Source organism: Anoplolepis gracilipes, chromosome 5 (genome assembly GCF_047496725.1).
Source record: "Anoplolepis gracilipes chromosome 5, ASM4749672v1, whole genome shotgun sequence".
Taxonomy (NCBI): domain Eukaryota; kingdom Metazoa; phylum Arthropoda; class Insecta; order Hymenoptera; family Formicidae; genus Anoplolepis; species Anoplolepis gracilipes.
Window position 1 is genome coordinate 6758757 of NC_132974.1, and position 22743 is coordinate 6781499.

Sequence of the window (22743 nt, forward strand, 5' to 3'; positions counted from 1 at the left end):
TTTTTTTTTTTTTTTGTTATGATAATAACAATACGCGAACGCAAAATATGAAATTACGATCGGAATGATATTTAATAAGAGAAACAAGCCATCGTTTCGAGTATAATCGCTAAGGCAAATAATGACACAATTTAATTAAATAATTACGTAATGTTCGTTTGTCAAGTCGATAAGAAGAGCACGTCGTTCACAGCGACTCCGAGTATCGATCATCACGAAATAACCTCCCGTGAGAATGCAGGTTACCCCCCCTCGTGTGAGTTTTGACGATCGACGTCAAAATCTCCAACTAATGCGGCGCATTTGAGAATTTCACGGTGCAAGGACCACAAAAGATACCCGGGACGACATCCGTGGTGTCCCCGACTGACATTAATATAGTCGCTGTAAATCTCGAAAGATACTTGTCGTACTGCGCGACTAACCCGAGATCAGTGACATATGGTGCTCTCAGATGGGATCGCAAAAGCATTTTACTTATCGCAGGATCGGTCCGGATGATAGTATTAGAAACTTGAATGAAGAAATGAAATACGCGGAGAAAATAGTTTATGAGAACAGCAACTTTGGGATTCTCATATTTGGAAAATGGTTTTCACGTTTCCCTCTCGTATCTCTCTCTTCTCTCATCATTTATCCAGAGAATATTTTATTAAAAATCAATGCAGACTTTAAAACTTAAAAATTTTTAATTATAATAAATTTTGTTAACTTTACGTAATAATACATATAAAGCGTATTTCAACATTACATGCATGAGCCGCGAGGAATTTTTTTTCGAATTTCGCTTCGTCAAAAAACGCGAGAATAATAAAAATTAATAGAAAAAGAGGAAAGAAGAGACGTAGCGTTTGTCTCGAAGTGTTTCGTCATTGAACAACCAACAAATAATTAGGTAACCTCGCCTGACCAACTGTGTAAACTGCGCTCCCCTCTGTGTCGTATCTCCGCTCTTTCTACACCTTATCAGGTGATGTAAAAACGAATAAAGCGAATAAAGAGAGAAGAAGAAAGGAAGAAGAGAAGGACCCGGTGATAGAAGTAAAGACGAAGAAAGGTGGAGGAGAGTCGTCGACCCGGACGCCTCTTCTTCTCTTCTCTTCTTCTCTTCTGTTATACTCGTCGCGCGATTCCCCTTTCGGGAGAGCGTGAAAAAAATAATAAGATCGTGGCTGTCGGAGGTCGATCCTCCTCGCCTCCTTCGCTCGCCTGATGCGCGCGAGAAACACGACAAAAACATCATCTGACAAGAAAACGGAACTCGGTGTCCTCCACTTCGTCGACAGCATCACGATGCGAGCTTAGATGCTCTGATGCCATAACTAATAGGCCGAATAATATACTCCGCAAAATTGATATAACTCTTATTTAGAAAGACAAGCAACTCTAATTGTATACCTGAATAAACTTATTAGAATCTACTATATTTGAATTTATAATATTATTCGACGTGAATTTAACATACATTTTTTTTTTCATATTACATTAATTTTTGACATACCCTCACACATATGGTAAAAATAAAACTTGTATAAATAAAGCAAAATATCGTGATGCTAACTTTACATAGGATTATTAAAAACCACTTTACAAAGAACGCCGAAAATAATTTTACTCATAATAATCATTATACAAGGGACGCAAAATGGCAATATTTCGTGAAAGGTAAACGCGGTAAAAAGCGCGGCCGAAGCAAAACTTTTGCGAGAAACCGATTTAATTTCCCCCGATACAACCCTCTCGTGGATATCGTGTCCGAGGGTGAATGGCTAAAAGGTAATAGTTAATAACAGCGCAGCCGAAAAGGGGATCCGGTAATCCTCTTCTAATTTCTAAAACAAAGAGAGCCGCGGATCGCAGCACCAACGAGAACAGGAGAAAGAGATAGAGGAGAAGAGAAAGAGGGAGAGAAGGAGAGATGAACGGGTGAATCGAAGGAAGCATGGAAAAGAGAGAGAGAGAGAGAGAGAGAGAGAGAGAGAGAGAGAGAGAGAGAGAGAAACATTCTCTCGCAGAGGCAAAGCCGAGATCCCGAGTTCGGTGGATTCGAAGGGGCGAAGGAGAAAGCGGGTGGTAGAAGGAGAACTGAAATTGGGATGGGAAGATGGAGGAGGGGGAGAGAGGGGACAAGGTTCCACCCTGGAACACATTAACTGCAGGGCGACGGGGTATATAGGGGTGGGTTGGGGCCGCGCCACTGGCGTAAGCCGAACGGAAAACGAAATCGTTCTCGGGAGCGTGCAACGTGGTAGGTACGGCTTAATTCTGACCTCTTGTTAACCGAGTGGCGTAATGGAGGTAACACCCTGTACGCTTTCACGAGTACTTCCTCCGGAAATTATCGGACTTAACGCGATGGGTGAAATTTTGTTCTGGAAATTATTCCGACCTATCTTTTCACGACACTTTAATATTGTATCAATGTTACAATTATTTTTGCTAAATTTTTTTTTTAATTTGATCATGATACAATTCTTTTCGATTAAAAATATATGTCAATATTCACACTAGTGCTACAATCTGAGAGAAAAAGTATAACTTTTAATTAAATAAAATAATTATAAAAATACGCGCATGTGTCGAACACGAAGTAATGAGATTAATCTAGTACATTTTTACGCACAATCAAGTGACAGAAGAATCTCAGTGGTTTATCATTATCAGACCTGCCACATGTAATCCTTCGAATTAATTCCATTCGATTTCCTCGAAGACGAGGATGGATACGAACAGAAGCAAGCGGTCTCGTGTTGTAAGATTCGCGAGATTAATCCCGATTAGCCTTAATCGACATTGGATAGTATATGTACTTCCCCCTCAATCGATTTGTCCAAATATAGATCGGATAACGACCACGATGCGCGACATGGCCGTAGCAACAACGTTCTATAGTATAGTCGTGCAACTATCAATGTGTGGATACATCGAGAAATAATAAGTTCTAAAAAGGAGACGAAAGCCGTGGGTCATATCGGGAGAAAATCATATCTCATTTGCTCGCAATATACTATTTTTTGTTTTTTTTATCACACATCCTATTTCTAAATATCCTATCGATTTTGTTCGATGATCGATACAATCCGCATTATAGAAAAGTCCTACTTTACATATATTACTTATACATGTTTTATTCCTATTTTCGTGACAACTCTTTTTGTCGCGTAACAATTTTTAGTCGATAATTTTAAAAACAATTTACAAAATTTCTACACTCCATTTATTCTATTCTTTATTCTTATTAAAAAATAATTCGTATTTTGAGATTACGTCGATATTTAATTTTCGCAAAAAGCAATAATTAGAGAGATCTCATGCATCATTATTTAATCTAATAAACAAATAATTTCTAAAAAAATGACAATTATTCATTGTATCGATATTTTGATACAACAGGAAAACGAGCAAAGTCCTGCAATACCTACGCCAATGCGAGACACTGAACGAGGGGCGGCAGGAGCACTAGTAGCGTAGTTAGGGGTGGCTCGGTAGGGATGCTTTAGGGTGAGATTTAGTACCAACCTACGTCGCTTAGTCTACCCATCCTGTGTATAGTGTACGTAGTGCATGTCCCGAGAGTCGAACTATAGTCGATACTCAGGAGAGAAATACCAAACCACCACGAAACACTATCCACGACGATTCATATCAGTCTTTGCTTATGATACGTAGAGTGTCTCGCAAACGGAAGTGACGTGTCGTCGCTTGCAACACGTCGATACTTAGCGGGGAAGTAGTGTTAACGCGTCACGCCGAGTGGATGCGTCAATTCGTTCTTCCTTAATGCGGTCTACGCGAATGATGACAAAAGGTATCCGCGTGTCTTAAATTATTAAGTACGCTCGACACGCGCTTAAACTCGCGGTGACTAAAGCCGCGCGACGTTAAGGCGAGACGTTATCCGTCGTCCCAAGACTCGCCCCACTTACTGTTATCTTATATGGCGGTACTTAGGGTGCATTACCCGAATACGAAGGTACCGAGCCCCGAAATTTCTATTAGTTCGGGCGAACACGAGGAGCAGGAGGAAGGAAACCACTTCACGAAATAGGACCCTTAAGTTACCGAGGGGGAGCGACGTGAAAGAATCCCGGGACAACTTCCTGCGGCTCGATATATATGCCCGGAGCCCTTCGATGTTACCAGGACCGAACTCGTATCTTTGTCCCTTTTCGAGAACCCCTGATTGTTACTAAAACATATCCCTGCTCTTGTAATATCGCTACGTCCTACAAGGATTGCCGGTATCTATCTTAACGCGCATTACATTTTATCCCAGTACAAATTTCTTGCGTACAGAATTTTTCTATGGAATTTTCTGTTTTTTTTTTTTTTATTTATGCGAATATATAGAAAATAAATAACAATACAAAAATTGTCCAAAAATAGAGCATATTTCAATATATATATACATATATATATATATATATATATATATATATAAATATTTTTAATAATATTAATAATATATTATATTAATTGTTTAAAAATACCTAAGTGAAAGAGTTATAAATATTTACATATATTTATATATAAATATATATGTAACTTTCACACTAAAATATTTTTTAACAATTATATACAATACATTTTGAAAAACAATTTTCTACAAACGCTTGGAAAAAATATCCTGTTTTCGCTCGCTTATTCTTGTAGTACTTTTAGCTTGACTGAAGGATTCACACGGATGTTTGGCCAACGTCTTCCGTAACGGTAGTCGTTTCGAGACTCCGAAAGACAACTCCGGAGCACTCGGAGGGATAGAACGAGGGATTGTAGCTCGTTTTGTGAGTAAGGTCTCTACGGAAGAGGGAAGAAGGAAGAGGCGGAGCAAGGGACGGGTATCCTTTCGGAGAGAATCTTCGGAGCCGAGAGGGGAGGCACAAGAGTCAAGTAAACTCAAGAACGGCGGCCTCTTTCATCCCCGAAACTTCAAAAGCCGTAGGAGAACGGCTCCGCTAGTCGCGCCATATGCTGCCCTTCGAGAGGAGGTTTTCTCTCCTTTTTTCCCCTCACCGTCGTTCGCGATAATAAAATTCTAATCAGTTTTCCTGCATCGCGCGGATAGTTTTCAAGGGCCTTGTAGGCGTGACACCGCGCATCGATGAGAAAAGATAAGAAAAAAATGAGATCGTAACCTCGTCTCCGAAGCTTAAAGTTAATTAAGAATTCAGGTCGAAAAAATGGAAACGATCTTTTCTGGACCGCTGGCTCAAATATAACGGCCATGTCTAATATTTAACGAGATGAAAACGTTAATCCGATTTCCAAACAAGTTTTAAAGACAAGACTAAATTTATGATAATAAGATTTATCTGACGAAGAATGTCTCTATTTAGAAAGAAAAATTCTGAATATTAATAATCTAAATTATTATAGTTTTCAAATAAGACGTCATCTTGTCAGAATCGATTAAATCCCTAACAGTAGCGTAACGCGCGATGTGTGCAAAAGAAAATTAAATGCATAATACGTAACGCAAATGCAGGTACCAAGGAAAGATTTAAGAGACGCGGTATCCCTTAAATACACGCCGAAACAGATAATATAAGCTCGCTACAAAGTGCACGGGTTGTTTGCTCTGGGGGCTGTTTGCACACACGATCTCGCGGCTTTCCGCCGGCATGAAACCTCTCGGGGGTGGACTGCTTCATCCCCGGCGAGTCCGTTCACCGCCAACCGTATTTCGATTTTCAGAACGACCTGTACCTTTCCGCCCCAGGCATGTTGGTTTTATGCTCCGACGGAGCTGTCATTTTATATTTTCCGATGGATTATAACCTGCGAAGCCACGTCACTCGAAAGAATAGAATATTTTATGACTGTTAGATTAATTACTCGTAACATTACCTCTTTAATTCTACTTTTAAATTTATATCATCGTTTCCGAAAAACTTTATATTTTTTTTATTTACACTGATTGAACTGTTACTTAGAACGTTACATAAAATTTTAGAGAAAATATTATCTCGATATAGAACTTTGAGGAAAATTCAATTGTTTACTCACAAGCGCAGTTTACTCGCCAAATTCTGCATCACCTATATAATCGGTATGCAAAATATAATAAACGCGTTTATCCAGAACTCATTAAAATTCTAACATTCATGTCAGACCGACGATATATTCACACGTTCATATAATATACCTGACATAATACAAATAATTCGCTCCACATACACGCGGAGCTTTGCATAATTTCGCGTCTTCTAAAAACCTGGATCAGTATCATTGAGGAAAATTGTCGCCAAGTTTTGGAGTAACGTCTGATCAGACAGCCAACAAATCATTGTGAGGTATCGGGAGAATAGAAAATTGGGCGATAGATTGGGAGGAGAGAGAAAGAGAGAGACAGAGAGAGAGAGAGAGAAGGGAGGGAGAGAGAAACAGAGAGAGTGAGAGGAGATAACCCCGAATTTCACAGCCCGCTACGCCACAAATGAAGCACACTTGGGTGGTGCTCGATTTAGCTCGTATCATCCCGCACCCTCGGCTGAGCTCTACGCATCGAGCAAACACTGCCACGCATGTAGAACAAACACACACACGCGACTCTGTGTACACAGTCAATGAAGAGATATATGAATGTACGAGCAGTGGCTCGAAATCTTCGCACGGCTCGATCGCTCGCGAAAAAAAAGCGACCTCATCCCCTGGGAAAAATTATTCTCACCGTATGTGCCTTCGCTTAGTACGTAAAATTTTATGTAACACGTATCTTTTGAATTACAAAATAGTTGTAAGATATTACACAGAAACATTGGCTAAAATATATATTAAAAATTTTGAATAAACTCAAACTGTCATATAATCACTGTTGCACACATATTATTTAACATATTAAAATGTTATAATAATAAATAAAGTTAATAAAACGTATACATTGTAAAAATTTTTAGTAATAATAAAACATAAACAGTTGAAAAAGAAAAGATTCAAGATTCTTTCGTGTTAAAAATATATCCATTTGCTGATACAAGCGAACTGGTAGAAAATGAGAATGGGAAAATCCGTTTAACGTCATTGATATGTTAATTGATTCGAAGTTCTCACTGCGATCGTTAATCCCCCATGAAAACGATCGTAGGGTACACGACTAGAGTACCCACTAGAGTAGAAAACCCCCGCGTACAAGCCACGTGACCCTTCGAAGGGCAGTAGATAGCGGCCACTCGAAATTTCGTGCTAGTTTAAGGTAATAGATTAATCGTACGCGTCGGTGGCCGATGAAAGGGCGGTAGAAGTGGACGGGATCGTTAAATATTGTACGCACCATGAAAAACTCAGCCAACCATAGGATCAGCCGTATGGGCCACTTTTCAACCCTTCGTAGAATGCAACGTCTCCGCGTGGCGCGATGATATCTCTTAACGTTCCTCTTCTGCCTTCCCCCCTTTAATACACCATAAAAATTCTCACTCCAGTAAATAATACAACCATCGTATCCTACGTGAATGTATGATAATAAAATTAACATTTTAATTAAATTAACTATTTAGTATGTGTTCATTAAATTTTTAATGATTATATAATCACCTAATAAAACAGACACTATATTAAATGATTCGTTAAAATTTTAAAATAATTGTAATTATTTTAAAATTTCAGCAAAATCTAGCACTGGCCTCCCAAACCTTGAATTAAGAACAATAATGCAGATTATTTGTGAATTTTTCTTTTCATTCGTTCATAAAGATGGCCGATTATGATTTGTGAGAAAGATTCTTTTCCACCCCCGGCGTGTTGGTAATTATTATTGATACATTCCCGGTAATAATCTCGACGACCCAATTAATACTATCGGCATACCGATAAGCGCAGTTGCGATACACGCAATAATTTATCGCGATAATCCCACAATGACCGTAAACTATCGCTCACGCGTGCATTTTGGTCAGCTTGCACGGTATTTCGTATACTCCACGGCCTAACAACGGCCGCCGATGTATGGTACATCGCTGTAATCTATAATGCTCTACAATAGGCTATCCTTCCGTATTAAAATAAAATTCACTTCGATGCATAACGAGGCATTGACAAACGACGCGCGTGGCGAGTTATCTGAAATTACGCTTCTACGCCAAGTATAGAATCGAGAAAAAGATTTATTAATCAAATCGGACCAATATCATTATTAATTCGTGTCGCTAAATATTTAAGCAAATTAATGTAAATATATGTCCGTAATAAACAAATAATTATTAATATTATTACTATTATCACGCGTATTAAAATTATCATTAAACAATCAATTTTTGCTCTCTAAAAATAGGATTGTCAAAGAATGAGTTTTTATCATCTGAAGATGTACCGCATTAAACCGTTTAAGTACAGCGATAAAACAAAAGTTCTCTCTCGAAACGAAATCTCTCATCGATTGCTTTATATCAAATTATTGGAGGTTTTCTCACGATGCATTTCTGCGACACGAATTAATTCACGCGGACAAACAATGGCGAGTGTATGCGATACCGTCGCGTTCGAAGGCAGAAAATATGTGTATAGATCGCATCCGCGATCTCCCTCCTTCTCTCTGGCTCTTCACCCAAGCCGATCTCGCCGTCCCAACGACCACCGTCAACCCATCGGGTGGTTTACCCGGTGTAAGTCGACAACTCACTCCATAAACCCGAGGCGCTCTGTGTACTCTGTACACTGCGGCGAGTTTGCACGAGACGCGAGCGAGCGAGAAGCATGGGATGAGTGACGGAAAAGCCGTGAAAATAATCGGAGTTGCAAATAAATCTATTTAGCCGTTAAAAGGATACATTGTTATGAATAAATGAGAAATACGCTTTTCTTTCTTTCTATCTTTTTTTTTTTTTTTTTTTTTTTTGTGAATGAATTACATTATAATTCCATGTCGCGAGAATGCATAATAATTGAAACATATGTGACGGAAATTACAGATTGTTGCATACGATGTAAATATAACGGGGACCAATATCCTCGCGACCAATGGCGGAGGTATTCCATATTCTCGGATCATCTCGTTGGAAAGCTGTAATTTACTGAAAAGTAACGGTACCGCCGAAAAAATTATCGCGATCTGCTCTCCAAACGCTGTAATATCACACAATTACATCTTTGCGCAAGATGACGAGTAGCTGCACGCCCAGGATTTACATTTTACCGTATATGTATCTCGCGTGCCGTTGCAACCTTCCAAATTGGAATGCGAATGACGCAGTTATCTCGCGTTTCGCAAATATAAAATGTGATTAAACGCAAATACATTCTCCTGCAAAACAGTGCTAAAACTCGCTTACGTGATCCCCATTACATATTACGCGCCAAACTCAGTAGAAAATTTCCGCATCTTAAATATCATTTAAATATTACCTTCGTATCTGATCAAAATCTGAAACAGTTCTTTCGTCATTAGTTGCGCGTCATGACATGAAATTATAAATTAAAACATTACCAAACACAATATACTTTACATTACAGTCTGCTGTATATCTATATTCTTTCTGTTCGTGCGCGTTATATTCATTCCGGAATAATTTTTATATCTCAAGTTGCGCTTAAGCTGACGTAGCTGACATATATGGCCCATTGTAATCACAGAGGTTACACTTAGTCTACTTTCAGCTAGTAATAAAATTGTCAGCGTATCTAGAGAGAGAGTGAGCGCGTACACGTGCCGCTACGGAAACCGATGAAAGAAAAAACGGGAAGAAGGATGAGATTGGAGCACAAAAGGATCCAGACAATACCGAACGAAACACGAAAACCACTTACCGATTCCGATAAGGAGAGGCCGACTGATCGCCGCGAAACGCGCTCGTATGCATCTCGCACGATTTCCACACGCGAAATTACGACCTCCGCATGACTATTACCGTGACGAAACTTGCGCTCTACAGAAATAAAAAAAAAGGTCAGATTTCTCTCCCAGCGCGCGACCGCGTGTTACCCGCCTTACGTCATCGCTATTTCCAATAATAGCGTATAAAGATGACGACGCGCGATGAGAAAGCATACTAAACTATCTCCACAGTCACTTCCATCAGTGGAACCGTGCTGGTTATCTAATTTTTAACGATATAATTCTACAGAAACGCTAAAGAAGATAAGCTAAAATCATGATTTGTAAGATCCAGTGTAGATTTCGTACGAATTATGAATTTATGATTCTTGCAAACTCTTCGTTAATTTTACTGCTTTCTCCGACAATCTTCATCACAAAGCGCGCTTCTCACTTCCTCGTTTCCGAAAGAAGCACAAAGTAATCGAGTAAACAAATGCAAAGGTGTGCAAAGGGGGACGAAGTAGCGTGTGCCATGAAAGGACCGGAGAAAGGCAAGAGAAGGAGAAAGAGGGTTGAGAGGAACTACGTGGTCGGGCGAGAGTGCACACCGCGAGGAGAGAGGTAGTTGGTGTGCTACACCAGCAACAGGTGCCCGTCAAACAACGTTCAACGAACGTCTCTAGCAGCGCGAAGCCGCCTCTCTTTCCGCCCCGCGCACTCTTCCTCTTCTTTCTCCTTCTTCCGCCGGGCTCGCTTCGCACGCGATTCTCGATAATTGATTCGCTGACGAGACAGCAGGACATACTCCTGTCGGATCCGTGCGAGCGATACAAGTCGTAGACAGAAAGAGAAAGAGATCCCAGGGTGTGCTATTCGTCGACGTCGTTTCACGCTCGATAAATCTCGCTCTCGGCCACCGATAAATAATTCCCCTGCGCATCACGCGCGGCTTCATATTACGCAATCATCGAGATTATCTCCTCCCGCTGCGCGAATTACAAAGTCGCGCCGGGAAATAAAATCGGCCTTTTCTTGCTTTAAAATATGATAAACACGGATAATCCGTTATACGTAATTTTCTAAACCGTCGTCTTTCTTCGTCGAATTTCTTCAATCAAATTAGAAGCAATAAATTCTCGTTTCTTTTTTTTGTAACAAGATGTTTAAAATTTCTCAGACTCTGATTAGAAATAGAAATTCCTTAGACTAATTAGGAGCATGAAATTCCTTAGACTAATTAGGAGCATGAAAATAAAGATATATATATATATATATATATACTCTATCTCTACATATTTAAATAAATGTATTAGAATGTTGTCCTAGAACTTTAATAAGTACTTTTCTTTTTCCTTCTTTTTAATTATTGAAAATTGAATATACATAAAACGAGCTGTTTTTTCTGTTTTTTTTTCCGTGTATGTATTAAATAATGTTAAAAAAAAAAAAATAAATATAACTAGAACCTACAATTTAACATTCTCTTCAAAATGCATGTATCAAAAGAATCAGCCAACAAAGGGCGGGAATACAAAAAAAAAAAAAAAAAAAAAAAACGACGGACTTTATGGCCTCCTAAACAAAACTCAACTCAATTTCGAAATGGTTCTTCCACGATGGAACCAGTCAATACAAAATTCAAAATGCGCGATTAAATAAATGCCATGGCATTCTTCGCAATGTCAGTGATGAAAACGTCAATACCAACGAAACTCGCCGAAAACCGAAAAATTCGGCGGCTGCATCTCTCTGTTGTCAACTAAAACCGCGGAAACACCTATTTCAGAGCAAAAAAAATCTTCAGCGTTATTTCTAAAAAAAAAAAAAAAAAAAAAAAAAAAAACTGTTAACTGTCGAGTTTGATTCAAAGTGATTGCTCTCGCCATTATGTGAGTGGTCATTTTAACTCCATAGATTTATTATAAAACTATAACATTTTTTTCTTAATTTACAGTATATAGTCATAACAGTTGTTTATTACAATTACATTGTTATTGTTTACATTAATTTTATTCAATTCCGAAAATTGTTGAAAATGTTCGAATTTAGATTTGAAAATCTTTGCTTAATTTGTGAGCAACTTTCGCACAATCATCTCATTGAATTATTAATTTTTATCAAATGAGAGGCGGAAAAGTCGATGCAAAGCGTATTTTTAATCGAGCATTTCATGGAATGCGTTGGTAATAAAATGCGATCAAATTTTGCCGCGCAATTAAACATACATTCTGTCAGCGAGAAAGAAAAAGACCGTTAAGAGACTTAGCCATTAATTAATAAGAAAACTGGGCGTACCCATCCCAATTTTCATCACAGATACTTTCGTTTCATACGCTGAGCAAGAAAACGACATTAATGTTCGGTGATTGCGGATCTTACAAGGCAGTTAAATGTAAAACCTTCAATTTAACTTGGAAAGAAGATCTCGAAAGTCTCTAATTATTTCATTAGCCTGGAGATACGTTTGCAAAAGGCACGCAATTAATCGGGCATTGAACGGTATATTGAATTCAAAATTATCGCTACAAAGCGACAAACTTTAATGACAGGTACGAATAACGCGATAGAGAGAATAACAAAAACCGAATTAAAATCTCTAGCAATTGCTATAATTTAGAGATTAAATGCATAGTTAATCAAACCTCGTTTGGTGCAAAACCAGCGTATTGGGCATATTATATAAATGAATAATCTTTGCTTTAATAAAGTATTCGAGTGACGCGTAAAAACTTAAAAATACCACTCTAATTAAGGCTATTCGAAACAAACACCTGCCCTCTCCGGTAAAACCAGTAATGCTCGTTGTGTTACAACCCAAACGTCGCAACGCGTACAACACGCGTGTAAGAATGTCAAAAGACTATACCACGTTGCCATCGAGTTCGTCTAAAGTTCTTTCGCGAGCGCAATAAGAAGGAGGCACGAATCCCGCAGAAAAATAAGCTCGCAGACCATAAGGACAACGGCACAAGCGTCGTAAAATATACCCGGGCCATACGATACCACCGTATCGAATATGTGCGCGCGAGTGTGTTAATATCACGTATTATAAAAAGAAACGGTCCATCGCGAGAGGAACAGGCAGCGCTCGGCCGATGGCGCGTGTAAATTCGTGCCACTTATACGGCAGCCTCGCTATCGGATCGGACCAAGGGCCTTCCAGAGACTCCCAGGAAATTCCACGAAGCCACGAATTAGTGTGAAACCCATCCGGGGCGCCCGGGGGCCGGGATGCGTCTATACACAGCGGGGTACGGAAGACATTTTGGAAGAGAGGGGGAGTGTATGTGTGTATGCGCCGTCGCCGTCGCTGCTGCTGCTGCTGCTGCACGGTCTGGCGACCGCAGCACGCGACACCATATGGTCTGCCGTGACCTCCGTGCACACAAACACACCGAGCCCCCTGAAAAAGACTCGCGGAATTGAGGGATCCTAACCGAATCGGCCGATGGGCCATCCTCGAGCGCACGCCCCGAAGATTGTCCCTCCGGTGGCAAGGCGACGGAAATTCGTAAAGCGGTCTCCGAAACTCTTGCCGAAGAATTAAGAACAATGTACGCGCAGCGTGTTCTGGAACTACCGGATGTTCTTTCAGCCGGAGATACCGAAACTCTGGATTAAAAAGAAATATAGCGATTGCCTCGATGCTGAGACGCGAATACGCATAGTTGTCACAAAGTGAAGTTTTCGATGATTAATAAAAATAAGAAATCTATGTATGTGATTAACTTTAAAATTTTATGATTAAACATTTAAGATTTGTGTTCTTATTCTCACAGAGATATGCTGTTCAAAGTTAAAAATTTGTTTCATATGTATATAAAAAAATCGACAAACTCATCGCAGGATTTACGAGCTGAGAGGTAGTCCGAGCGATTCCGGAACAAGCTCTGTATAGATTTACTGCGATAGCTAGGATACATACGATCAAACGCAGTGGACGTGTTGATTATGCGAGTCAGTGACCCGTTGTCGGGCCGAAAATTACGAGGCGAACTGCGGGACGGCCTTTCGACGCTACGCAGAGGGTTATTTATTCCCTTCGGAAACGACATGAAATGTTTTTTTTAACACCGTCATCGGCAACGGCAGCAACGGGCACGTTTGAAAGAGCTTGAAAAGGAGGGCAGGAGAAGAGCGAGAAAGAGAGGAAGCACAGGGACAACGGACGATGCTAACGATAAGTGAAACTCCCGTAGGAGCCACTCGGGATGGCGGTTACAGTCCCCCAAGGACGCCGTCGGTGCCTATATCCTAATAGAAACGTAATCGCGTAGTTTTGCTCGCTGAATAAATCATTGCGGGGGCTTATATGAACGAGGGAACATCGTAGATTAGCGGCGATCTTCGCCGTTGGGGCATTCGTGGATTTATCTTATTCTCTTCCGCACACGACTCTGCTTATTTATTATTGTTTCCATTTACATTAGTGCATTATAATGTAGGATCGTACGAAATAATTTCCTTTTTATTACATAATCATATATGTATATATAGATACTTTGTTTTATATTCTTGGGGATGCATAAAAATAAGTTAAGTGCAGCGATTGAAATAATACAAAATCTTTTGTTTTAATAATTATGGGAAACTTTATCTTTTCATACACTTTGCGACATTTTTAAATTTTTCAAGATGCAGCAAGAAAGAGAGAGAGCCTTGAGAGTATTCTGCAATTTTTATCTGTTAATAAATCAGTTAAAATGGATACATCGAAAGGATTTATACAGCTGCTAGTAATTTGCTTTTTGAGCAAAAGTCAGAGAAAATGAACGATAAATATTGAATTTCTTACGATCGATATTTTATCTGTTTGCAAGAGGTCCGGGAGTTATCTCTCTCTTTCTAATACGCGCGTGTGCACGCGCGACGTTTACGAGACCCGGCGACTCGCTCGTTCCCCGTGCTAGTTAACACGAGACTCTAAACAACAAATTTGACGCGCCTCTTTGATTGTAGTTTCATATTCTCGGATCCCTGTTTACGCGACATGAGACATTGAATTGCAAACTGTCACCTGTAATAGTAATCCTCGTGTCCGTAACGGGTGTCAAATTTTCTACGCGTACGCGTCTATCCGCGGATAGTCTATTATTCATTCTTTCAAACATATAAAAAGAGATAAATATATAAAAGATAGATTTATCATACTATATAATGTATATATTTGTAATTATATTATAATGTATTTAATATTATTAATTTTTATTGTCATGTAATAAATTAGAAAATGTTATCTGAAAGGGTGAATAGTTTTTTTGATTTTTACCACGTTTGTCACTTTTATGTAAGAACGCAAAAAAAAAAAAAAAAAAAAAAAAAAATTTCAAGAGGACCGATTCAAAGCTCTTGAAGAAAATATTACGAACGTTGGCGTTTCATGTCGGTCGCTATGAATGGTAAAATCATCATCTTCAATAACGTTGCATAAAGAGATTACGATCGCCAGCATCGCCTGAGTTCATCCGTGCGTCTCTGGCTCTCATATTAGATGCCGAAGAGATGAGAGCAAAACTTAATTTACAAGTTAACCTAATTACGGATATAAAATTATGATATACTGTATCAAGTTTTTAATACTCACCCAATGCTGCGTTGCTACTACCTCTCCTTCCGGTCCGTCGAGGTTCTGTAAAAAAAATTGAAAATATTGTTAAAAAAACTGCAGATTAAATACACGAAAAATACGTGTCACGTGATCGTTGTATGACACCGATGTTCGCATGCAATATCTAAACGCGACTGCTATCGATTGTGAGATTCAAGAGCTGCCTAATCATTGATCGAGTGAGTCACGCTTGTTTTCGACGCCTCGTCGAAGGCTCCCGTATATACAATATCACGAAAAAGAGCAAACTAAATCGAAACATGTTTAATTTTGCTGAGTGGATAATAAAATTATGTTGCGTACTCAATATTTTTGTTAGTAATTTATAATAATTATGATAAATGAATATAATATCAAGAATACTTACGTCCTTCTTTCTCTTTACAGTTGCAGCACCTAAAATCATAACAAAATTTATATTAAAAAAAATAATTTTTCAAAAAGTTTTTCAATAACAAAACGTATAATGTAATATACTTATAAACATATACAAAAATTAAAGAATTATTTTTCTTTTCACACACATTTCTCTTTTAATTTCTGTATCTCTATTTTTCTTTATCTCGATAAAGATAATGCGATAACAAAGGACTCACCGCCAGCGGGATTAGGTAACCGTGCGCCGTTGGTACCAGTGGGGGTCGCTGGATTCACGACGGGGGAGGGGGTACTCACGGTACCTACGGTAACCGGTACACCCCTGGTCCCGAACGGAAAATACGGCGAATCCGGGGGATAGGTGGCGCCCTCGACGCCACCACCGCCCCCGCTGCCACCTCCACCGCCCCCGCCGCCTCCACCCGGCCCCCCGCCTGGTCCACCCGCTGTAGGACCGAATGCACCACCGCCATACGCCTGAAACAGAAATCAAAACATGTTCTTTTTTTTCTCGATTTTTTATTTACACATCTCTGGACACGACAGCCGTAATCGCAATATTGTGACAACGGATTATCGATACAATAATGATAATACCGAGCGTATCGTTTCACATACCAAAATATCCAAAATAAAAAAAAAAAATAATTATTTTGATAAAAATATTACAAAATTTATAAAATTAAAAGCTCCTTAAATTAATCTCAACTAAAAAAATAATATATTTGTTACAAATAACGGTCGCAAATTGCAATAGAAGAGAGTGGAATGCGAAATGGAGGAAATGCGACAACGATAACTCGGAGGCGGCTTCAATAAATCATGCATTGAAATCAATATTCCTTATCAGCTATGGTTTAACGACTGTCGATTAGATATTGCTCTCTCCAGCACTTTTGAAAAATTTAAGGATATTATATTCATTTCGTTTCCATAGCTTATATAAAACGTTTATAATAATAATAGATAATTATATCTCTACAGATTACATGAGTAGGAAGAGTGTACTAAATTAAAGTTAATTTATACGGTAAATAGATGTGGGTCCAAGGTTATTCACGTTCCACGTGTACACGATGACCTTTTACGTAAGAAACATAAAAAAGGTGTAACATTGATGTTTTTGACAAGAATAATCAATAGGTTATTAATAGTGACAATCTTTGTTTCATGCGATAAAAATTTCAGAAACTAACGCAGTAATTAAAAAATAAATGATATGTATATACTTTTTTGATAACTTCAACGAAAAAAATAATACTAGTAATAGTTGTTTTAAAACAGGTTTTTTTCTAGAATATATGCGCGTCTCTTGATATGCCATATATAGATACATCGTCATAGATAAAAGAGAGAGAGAGAGAGAGAGAAAGAGAGAGAGAGAGAGAGAGAGAGAGAGAGAGAGAGAGAGAGAGAGAGTGTGTGTGTGTAAGTGATATTAAAATTGAAGGTTGATGACACTCAACCGCGTGGATATATTTGTTCCATTTCATTCGTGGTTCTCACTATTGCTATTATATATATAAAATATGCTATAGATATTAATTGTTAATTAATTACTGAAGATGGATGTCAATCTGTTAAATAAATAAAATTTAGTTTATGACTAACAAGATAAATTAAGATCCTTAAGATAAATGAATTTAATCAATGCACATGTTATTTCTCATAGACTATATAAATTATGTTGATTATATCGATAAAGAATAAGTTTTCTAGAAAAAAAAAATTACCCAAACGTGACAAGAAATGAGAACCGCTTCCCGAAAATATCACCCGAGGTAAAGTTTTGGGATTATGTCGGGGGTTGCTGGAGAAAGAGAGTGAAGTCGGGTGGTGCAAAGCGAGTAACTTTTTCTCAGATAAATTCGCTCCTACGACTGCAATAATTATTACACTCCTATTTCTTATATAATCCCGCTTTGTTTGGAGATTCAAGTTGCTCGCGCAACAAAGAAAGAGATCTCGAATATTCCAACTTTCCTCTCGCGCGTCGCCTGACTCGAATGGAGAAGAAACAAAGCGCGATGGCAGAAAAATCACTGCGAATCGCATTGTTGTATGAAGGTCAATATCAAAAGATCACTCACCATTCCATTGTCTATCGTGGAACCATACGGCGTCTGAAAGCCTGGCTTTTCTGAAACAGATAAAACAAATCGTAAAGATCAATTCCAGGGAAGCAATATGCTCTTTTTCATTCAAAAGAATAATTAATTTTATAAAGAAAATTTTTCAACCTTGCGCAGTTCATATCTTGTGTACAGTGTCTACGTAAAAAAAAATTTCGTAAAGCGTTAGCAGTATATTTCTTACTAAACATAAGTTACATCTTCATAGTGTAAATTATATTGAATGTTACATTAAACGAGCGGATCATAACGACACGTGTACGAAGCTTGCTACATAAATTTATCATCCCGCCGCTCGTGCGTAATCCTTCGACCAATAAAAGCACAGACGTCCCACGCGATACTAAAAGGAAAACAAAGAACGAGGATATTTGAAAAATATCCGCAGTGTTGGGGGGATGGGGGAGAAAAAAAAAAGAATATTCCACATCTTACAGTCCGCAATATTCTTGGCGCGTGAGTCGCCGGGCGAAAAGGGGAGCGAAAAGAAAGTTCCCCTCTCGAGAAGAGTCGATGTAAAATTAATGTCGGGCATAAATTCGCGATGCGTCTTTATAAATCAAAACCGCGATCGCGTTAAGAATCCGTACGCGGGGATATATATATACATGCGCGTTTTCCACGTTGCGGCCGCAGTACGCACGCGGAATAAACAACGAGATAAACATTACGAGGTTACCGCAGTCCGGGGCTTCATCCGTTATTAATGCCCACCCCGTACACGTATAACGTAGGAGCGCGAATCTATGCGCGAGGCGCGCCGTGTCTTGTGGAGAATTTATGAGGATCGGTTGGATTTACGTTTCGAAAACCGCTCAGAAAGAATTGTAAAGGCGACATATTGCCGCATCGAGATTAATTTTCATTCGACCAGATACGCACCGGCAAGTACCCTTTCGTATTATCCACAAGCAACTCTATTTCTTCTTACCGCATTAAAATTATACCGAAATGGCCGCAGTCCTCATATAATCTCGACAAATTTAACGTCTCGTATAATCGTAATAATCGTAATGTCGTCTATATGTATATCTCGATATATGAAGAAAATGTTATATTTGAAAATTAATAAAAGATATATTATAACAATTAACAATCGTTAGGCGTGAATTAAATTTAAGTAGAATACACATAAAAAAGATGCCATTACATTGTACGAAATTTTTGCAATCATATCCCTTAAATCCTTCAACATTCAGGATTCCATGTCCTAGAAGATAATGAAACGATATTATAGTCTGAAATTCAGAAGGGTGGAGCAATGTCGGGGGATTCTCACATACACACAGACATAGGTATATGAGTGCATACGCATCGCGGGCATACGTATTACAATTATAGAGAGTATAGTCGCGCGTGGACGATAGGGCGAGTGTTCTCGGACGGCACACGATCGTCCGAGATAACTATGAATCCTAACAGTTTCGGCTTGCTCGTGACATGTTTGCCGAAGCGTGCGGCACCGACTCCGCAATATCATGCATCAAAGGACAAGCTAAACCATGGTCCATCGTGTCATCCTCAGAGCCGGCGCAAGCCCGCTCGACCGTTATGACGTAGTGCTGAGCGCCGGGCCTCCATGTCACGACTAGTTCGTCTTCCGCGTTGCCTCTGCCGCCGTCATCCGTTCGGTAATTGTTCGATGAAGAATTAGCCGGGAATTAGCTGGTTGCGAGTGTCGCCCTGGTACGGATCGTACGGATGTGTCGCATGGACAAGGATCACGATTGCACACAGCCTGGTGTCGAAGATGCGTATCGCGAGAAATTTTCTTTTAAGGGATATCCCGAAGAAATCAATTTTACTATAAAATAAAATATAAAAAATATATACATATATGTAATTCTTATAGAAAGATGTTTCTTCACTGATGAATCTTTAGAAACAATCTCTCTTCTATCTTTTCGCGCTCGATTTTCCGTACACGTTCCAACAAACAAATAACCAGAAGCGGCAGATTAATGTGATACTTATACGCGAACAAAGGAAAAAGGTAAAGTTCGATATAAGGAATGAAAAAAAGGGAACGAACGATGGCGCGCGTCCCGATGGCATCGACATGGAGTGTGTTATGCGATATGCGCCAGTAAATTTTGATACGATAATATCTCTGTAGGGTCTTCGGACTACATTAATACGATGTTACACCTCACGATTCGCGCGACACGACCTCGAAAACCGCTATATAGCAGATGATTCTCGACACGCGACCACAATGTGTTGGTCGTGTTCCGCTCCGCCGAAAATCCGCAAAGTACCAATCGCATAATAAAAGACACATGACGGCGGAAGTTGACTACCGTAATTATTATAATTCACAAGTGTGCATTAAATTGTATCGCGATTGCCTCAAGATTGGCAAGATTGAAAATTCACATATTGTTAGACACTTTTACACAATTTTTTTTACATCTTTTGCGGTTTCAGACATTTAACAAAATAATTAAGTTGTTACATAATAAAAAAGAAGATGTATTAGTAAAATCGAGACTCTATAAATTATTTTAAAAAATAATTCGTTTTGATAAACTTTCTCTCTCTCTCTCTCTCTCTTTCTCTTAATGTTTTAATTATAAATTAAATAAAGTCAAGCTTTTAGCCAGCTTTTAACGACCAAAGCATCGTCGGTACCCGCAATCGAATAAAAACTGGAACATGAACAGTGAAGTATTGCGACGCGTATATGCGCACCGAGGTCAAAACTGCCGGACACTTTCAACGTTGACGATCTCGTAAAAAAGAGGCATTCGCTCGTGTGGAGTGCGCGACGTCCCGGAACAAAAGTGCACGCATAAAAAAGCGGAGAACGCGAGAGCGACAAATAGACACGCGTGAGCGTGAACGTACGCGGCTGCGACATCGAAGTACTCTGGGATATATATCTGCATTTCGCGGTCGCAAAAATATAGCTCTCGGCTAGAGATTTCGCGATTTAATGTCGGGGTGTAATAGACCGAGAAGGGGTCGAGAAAAATTTCAGCGTTACGCGGTTTGCCATTGAGGTTTACTATATGGTTGGGATTAACGACTAATTGCGGGAAAAATATCGTTTATGCGGGAATAAGCAACCGCAGGAAGAACTTGATTCGTCTGCGAATTTGCGAAAATTCGGGGACAACGAAATGCACGCAAGAAAGGATAGCTATGGCCGTAGATCGTATTAAGAACGCTCGATCGAGTGTGTTCAACATGATCTCGAGTGAGATGACCGTCTGGTCTTTAACTCCTCACCTTGCCGTGAAGCTTGTTTTCACTGAAAAATAATCCGCTGTTTATTCGTCCAGCTGGTACTCTCGGAAATACCGCTTCAAAGGAATTTCTTAATTTTATGCAACAAGCTGTATACCGATACATTTAAATAAACTCAAATCTGTCAATACTATAGTATTAAGAGATATTCTAAGTATCTTAAAAAAACCGTTCAACAAATATTAATTTTTAATATTTAATATTTATATTATAATTATATATATTAAAATAATAAAAATATACTATAGAGATACATCCTGTATGTATATTATATACTGCAAACGAGTAAGTATTAAGTAGATAACGCAAAAAGAAAAGTTCTGGGACGTTAAACGCGTGTAACGAGATTCAAGGAGACCATCTCATGTAAAATGAACAGTGTACAGGTGAATCGCAGCAGCCGGTTTTCATGTTTCGGCGAAAGATAATTCAGACGGTCATCTCGCGCGTCGATCGTATCGTCCTTCTATCGTCTCTCGCGGATCACCTGCCGAGAGAGTGCGTGCCCGCACGCACGCACGCAGGCAGGTTACACACGTTGACGTCATTCTAGCGCCAAGAAAATCTCGCGGGACGTATCACGACAAAGGCGGAGGAGCTCGTAAAGCGGTAAAGGAAATAATTGAACACCTGCGCGCCGTGGCGGGCTTAATTCAATTAGCTCGCCCGACAAATGCCCGACACTTTCTTTGTGCGCCCGATGTAAATTTTACAAACAGCTTTACAAGGGCCTGCCGTATAAATCTGGATACGCACGACCAATTCCGACAATTTTCTGCATGCGCAAATATTTTTTGAGATAAAACTGCAATTAAGTATTTTAATTCCACAATGTAACACGATTGAGAGATAAACCGATGGATCTTTTTATTGATGACTGGAAAGTTGAAAGAAGAAACAGCCAGGCGACTCGATTGTACGGTTTCTCAAAATGTCGAGAAGCAATCTGAAATGTGCGCTTTAAATTAAACTCTACTTTTATTGGATAGGACTGGATTTTTTTTCAATTTAGATAACGAGAAACTATTATTATTTTTATAAAATGATTTTAATATTTATAATTGTCACAAATATTATTTATAAGTGTATTCAATATTTATGTTATAATGATATCATTTGATTGCTTTTATATATTGATTCAAATTTAAAATAATTATTTATAATTATAAGTTTAAATTATCAATTTCTTATTTTTGGGCTTCCGCATTCGTTAATTCCATCACTGGATCGTCCTTATAGTCGAATTCGCGTGCGTATCGCATAGTGCCACGCGACCCGAAAGGGTGTTCGAGGTTTCTGCAGGTAAAACGAGGAGGGCGGCGAAAAAAGGAGCCACGATCATTGAGGTATACAGAAACAGCAGTAGCGGGGGACCCGCCACCCTCGGGGCCTACGACCCCGAAAAGAGGTAGAATACCTACAGGGTTCTACCGAGGGAGTAAAGAATAGAATCAGACGAGAAAGACGAAAAAAAGCGTAGAAAAGGGCTCAGGTAGCCATTGGTGCTCAACCGAGCTTGCGCCATTCCTATTATTTCGGTTATTCCAATAAAGTTTTGCGAGTCAATTATTCACGAATTATCACCAAGATAAATTAATGGCAAAGATAAGATGGCCCAAAAAGGC

The 22743-nt window shown here is 39.1% G+C and overlaps 1 protein-coding gene across 9 annotated transcripts in view; it reads right to left on the minus strand.

Moving 5' to 3' along the window:
* LOC140665879 (protein daughterless-like) overlaps nucleotides 1–22743 on the minus strand; it is a 115769-nt gene that overhangs the window by 80006 nt on the left and 13020 nt on the right. For all 9 annotated transcript variants that reach the window (XM_072892467.1, XM_072892465.1, XM_072892464.1 and 6 more), the window contains exons 3-6: nucleotides 17828–17877; nucleotides 15956–16214; nucleotides 15727–15755; nucleotides 15336–15380 (exon numbers count right to left, since the gene is read on the minus strand). In XM_072892467.1, coding sequence (XP_072748568.1) covers nucleotides 15336–15380; nucleotides 15727–15755; nucleotides 15956–16214; nucleotides 17828–17877 — 383 coding nt within the window. The remainder of the gene's footprint in view (nucleotides 1–15335; nucleotides 15381–15726; nucleotides 15756–15955; nucleotides 16215–17827; nucleotides 17878–22743) is intronic.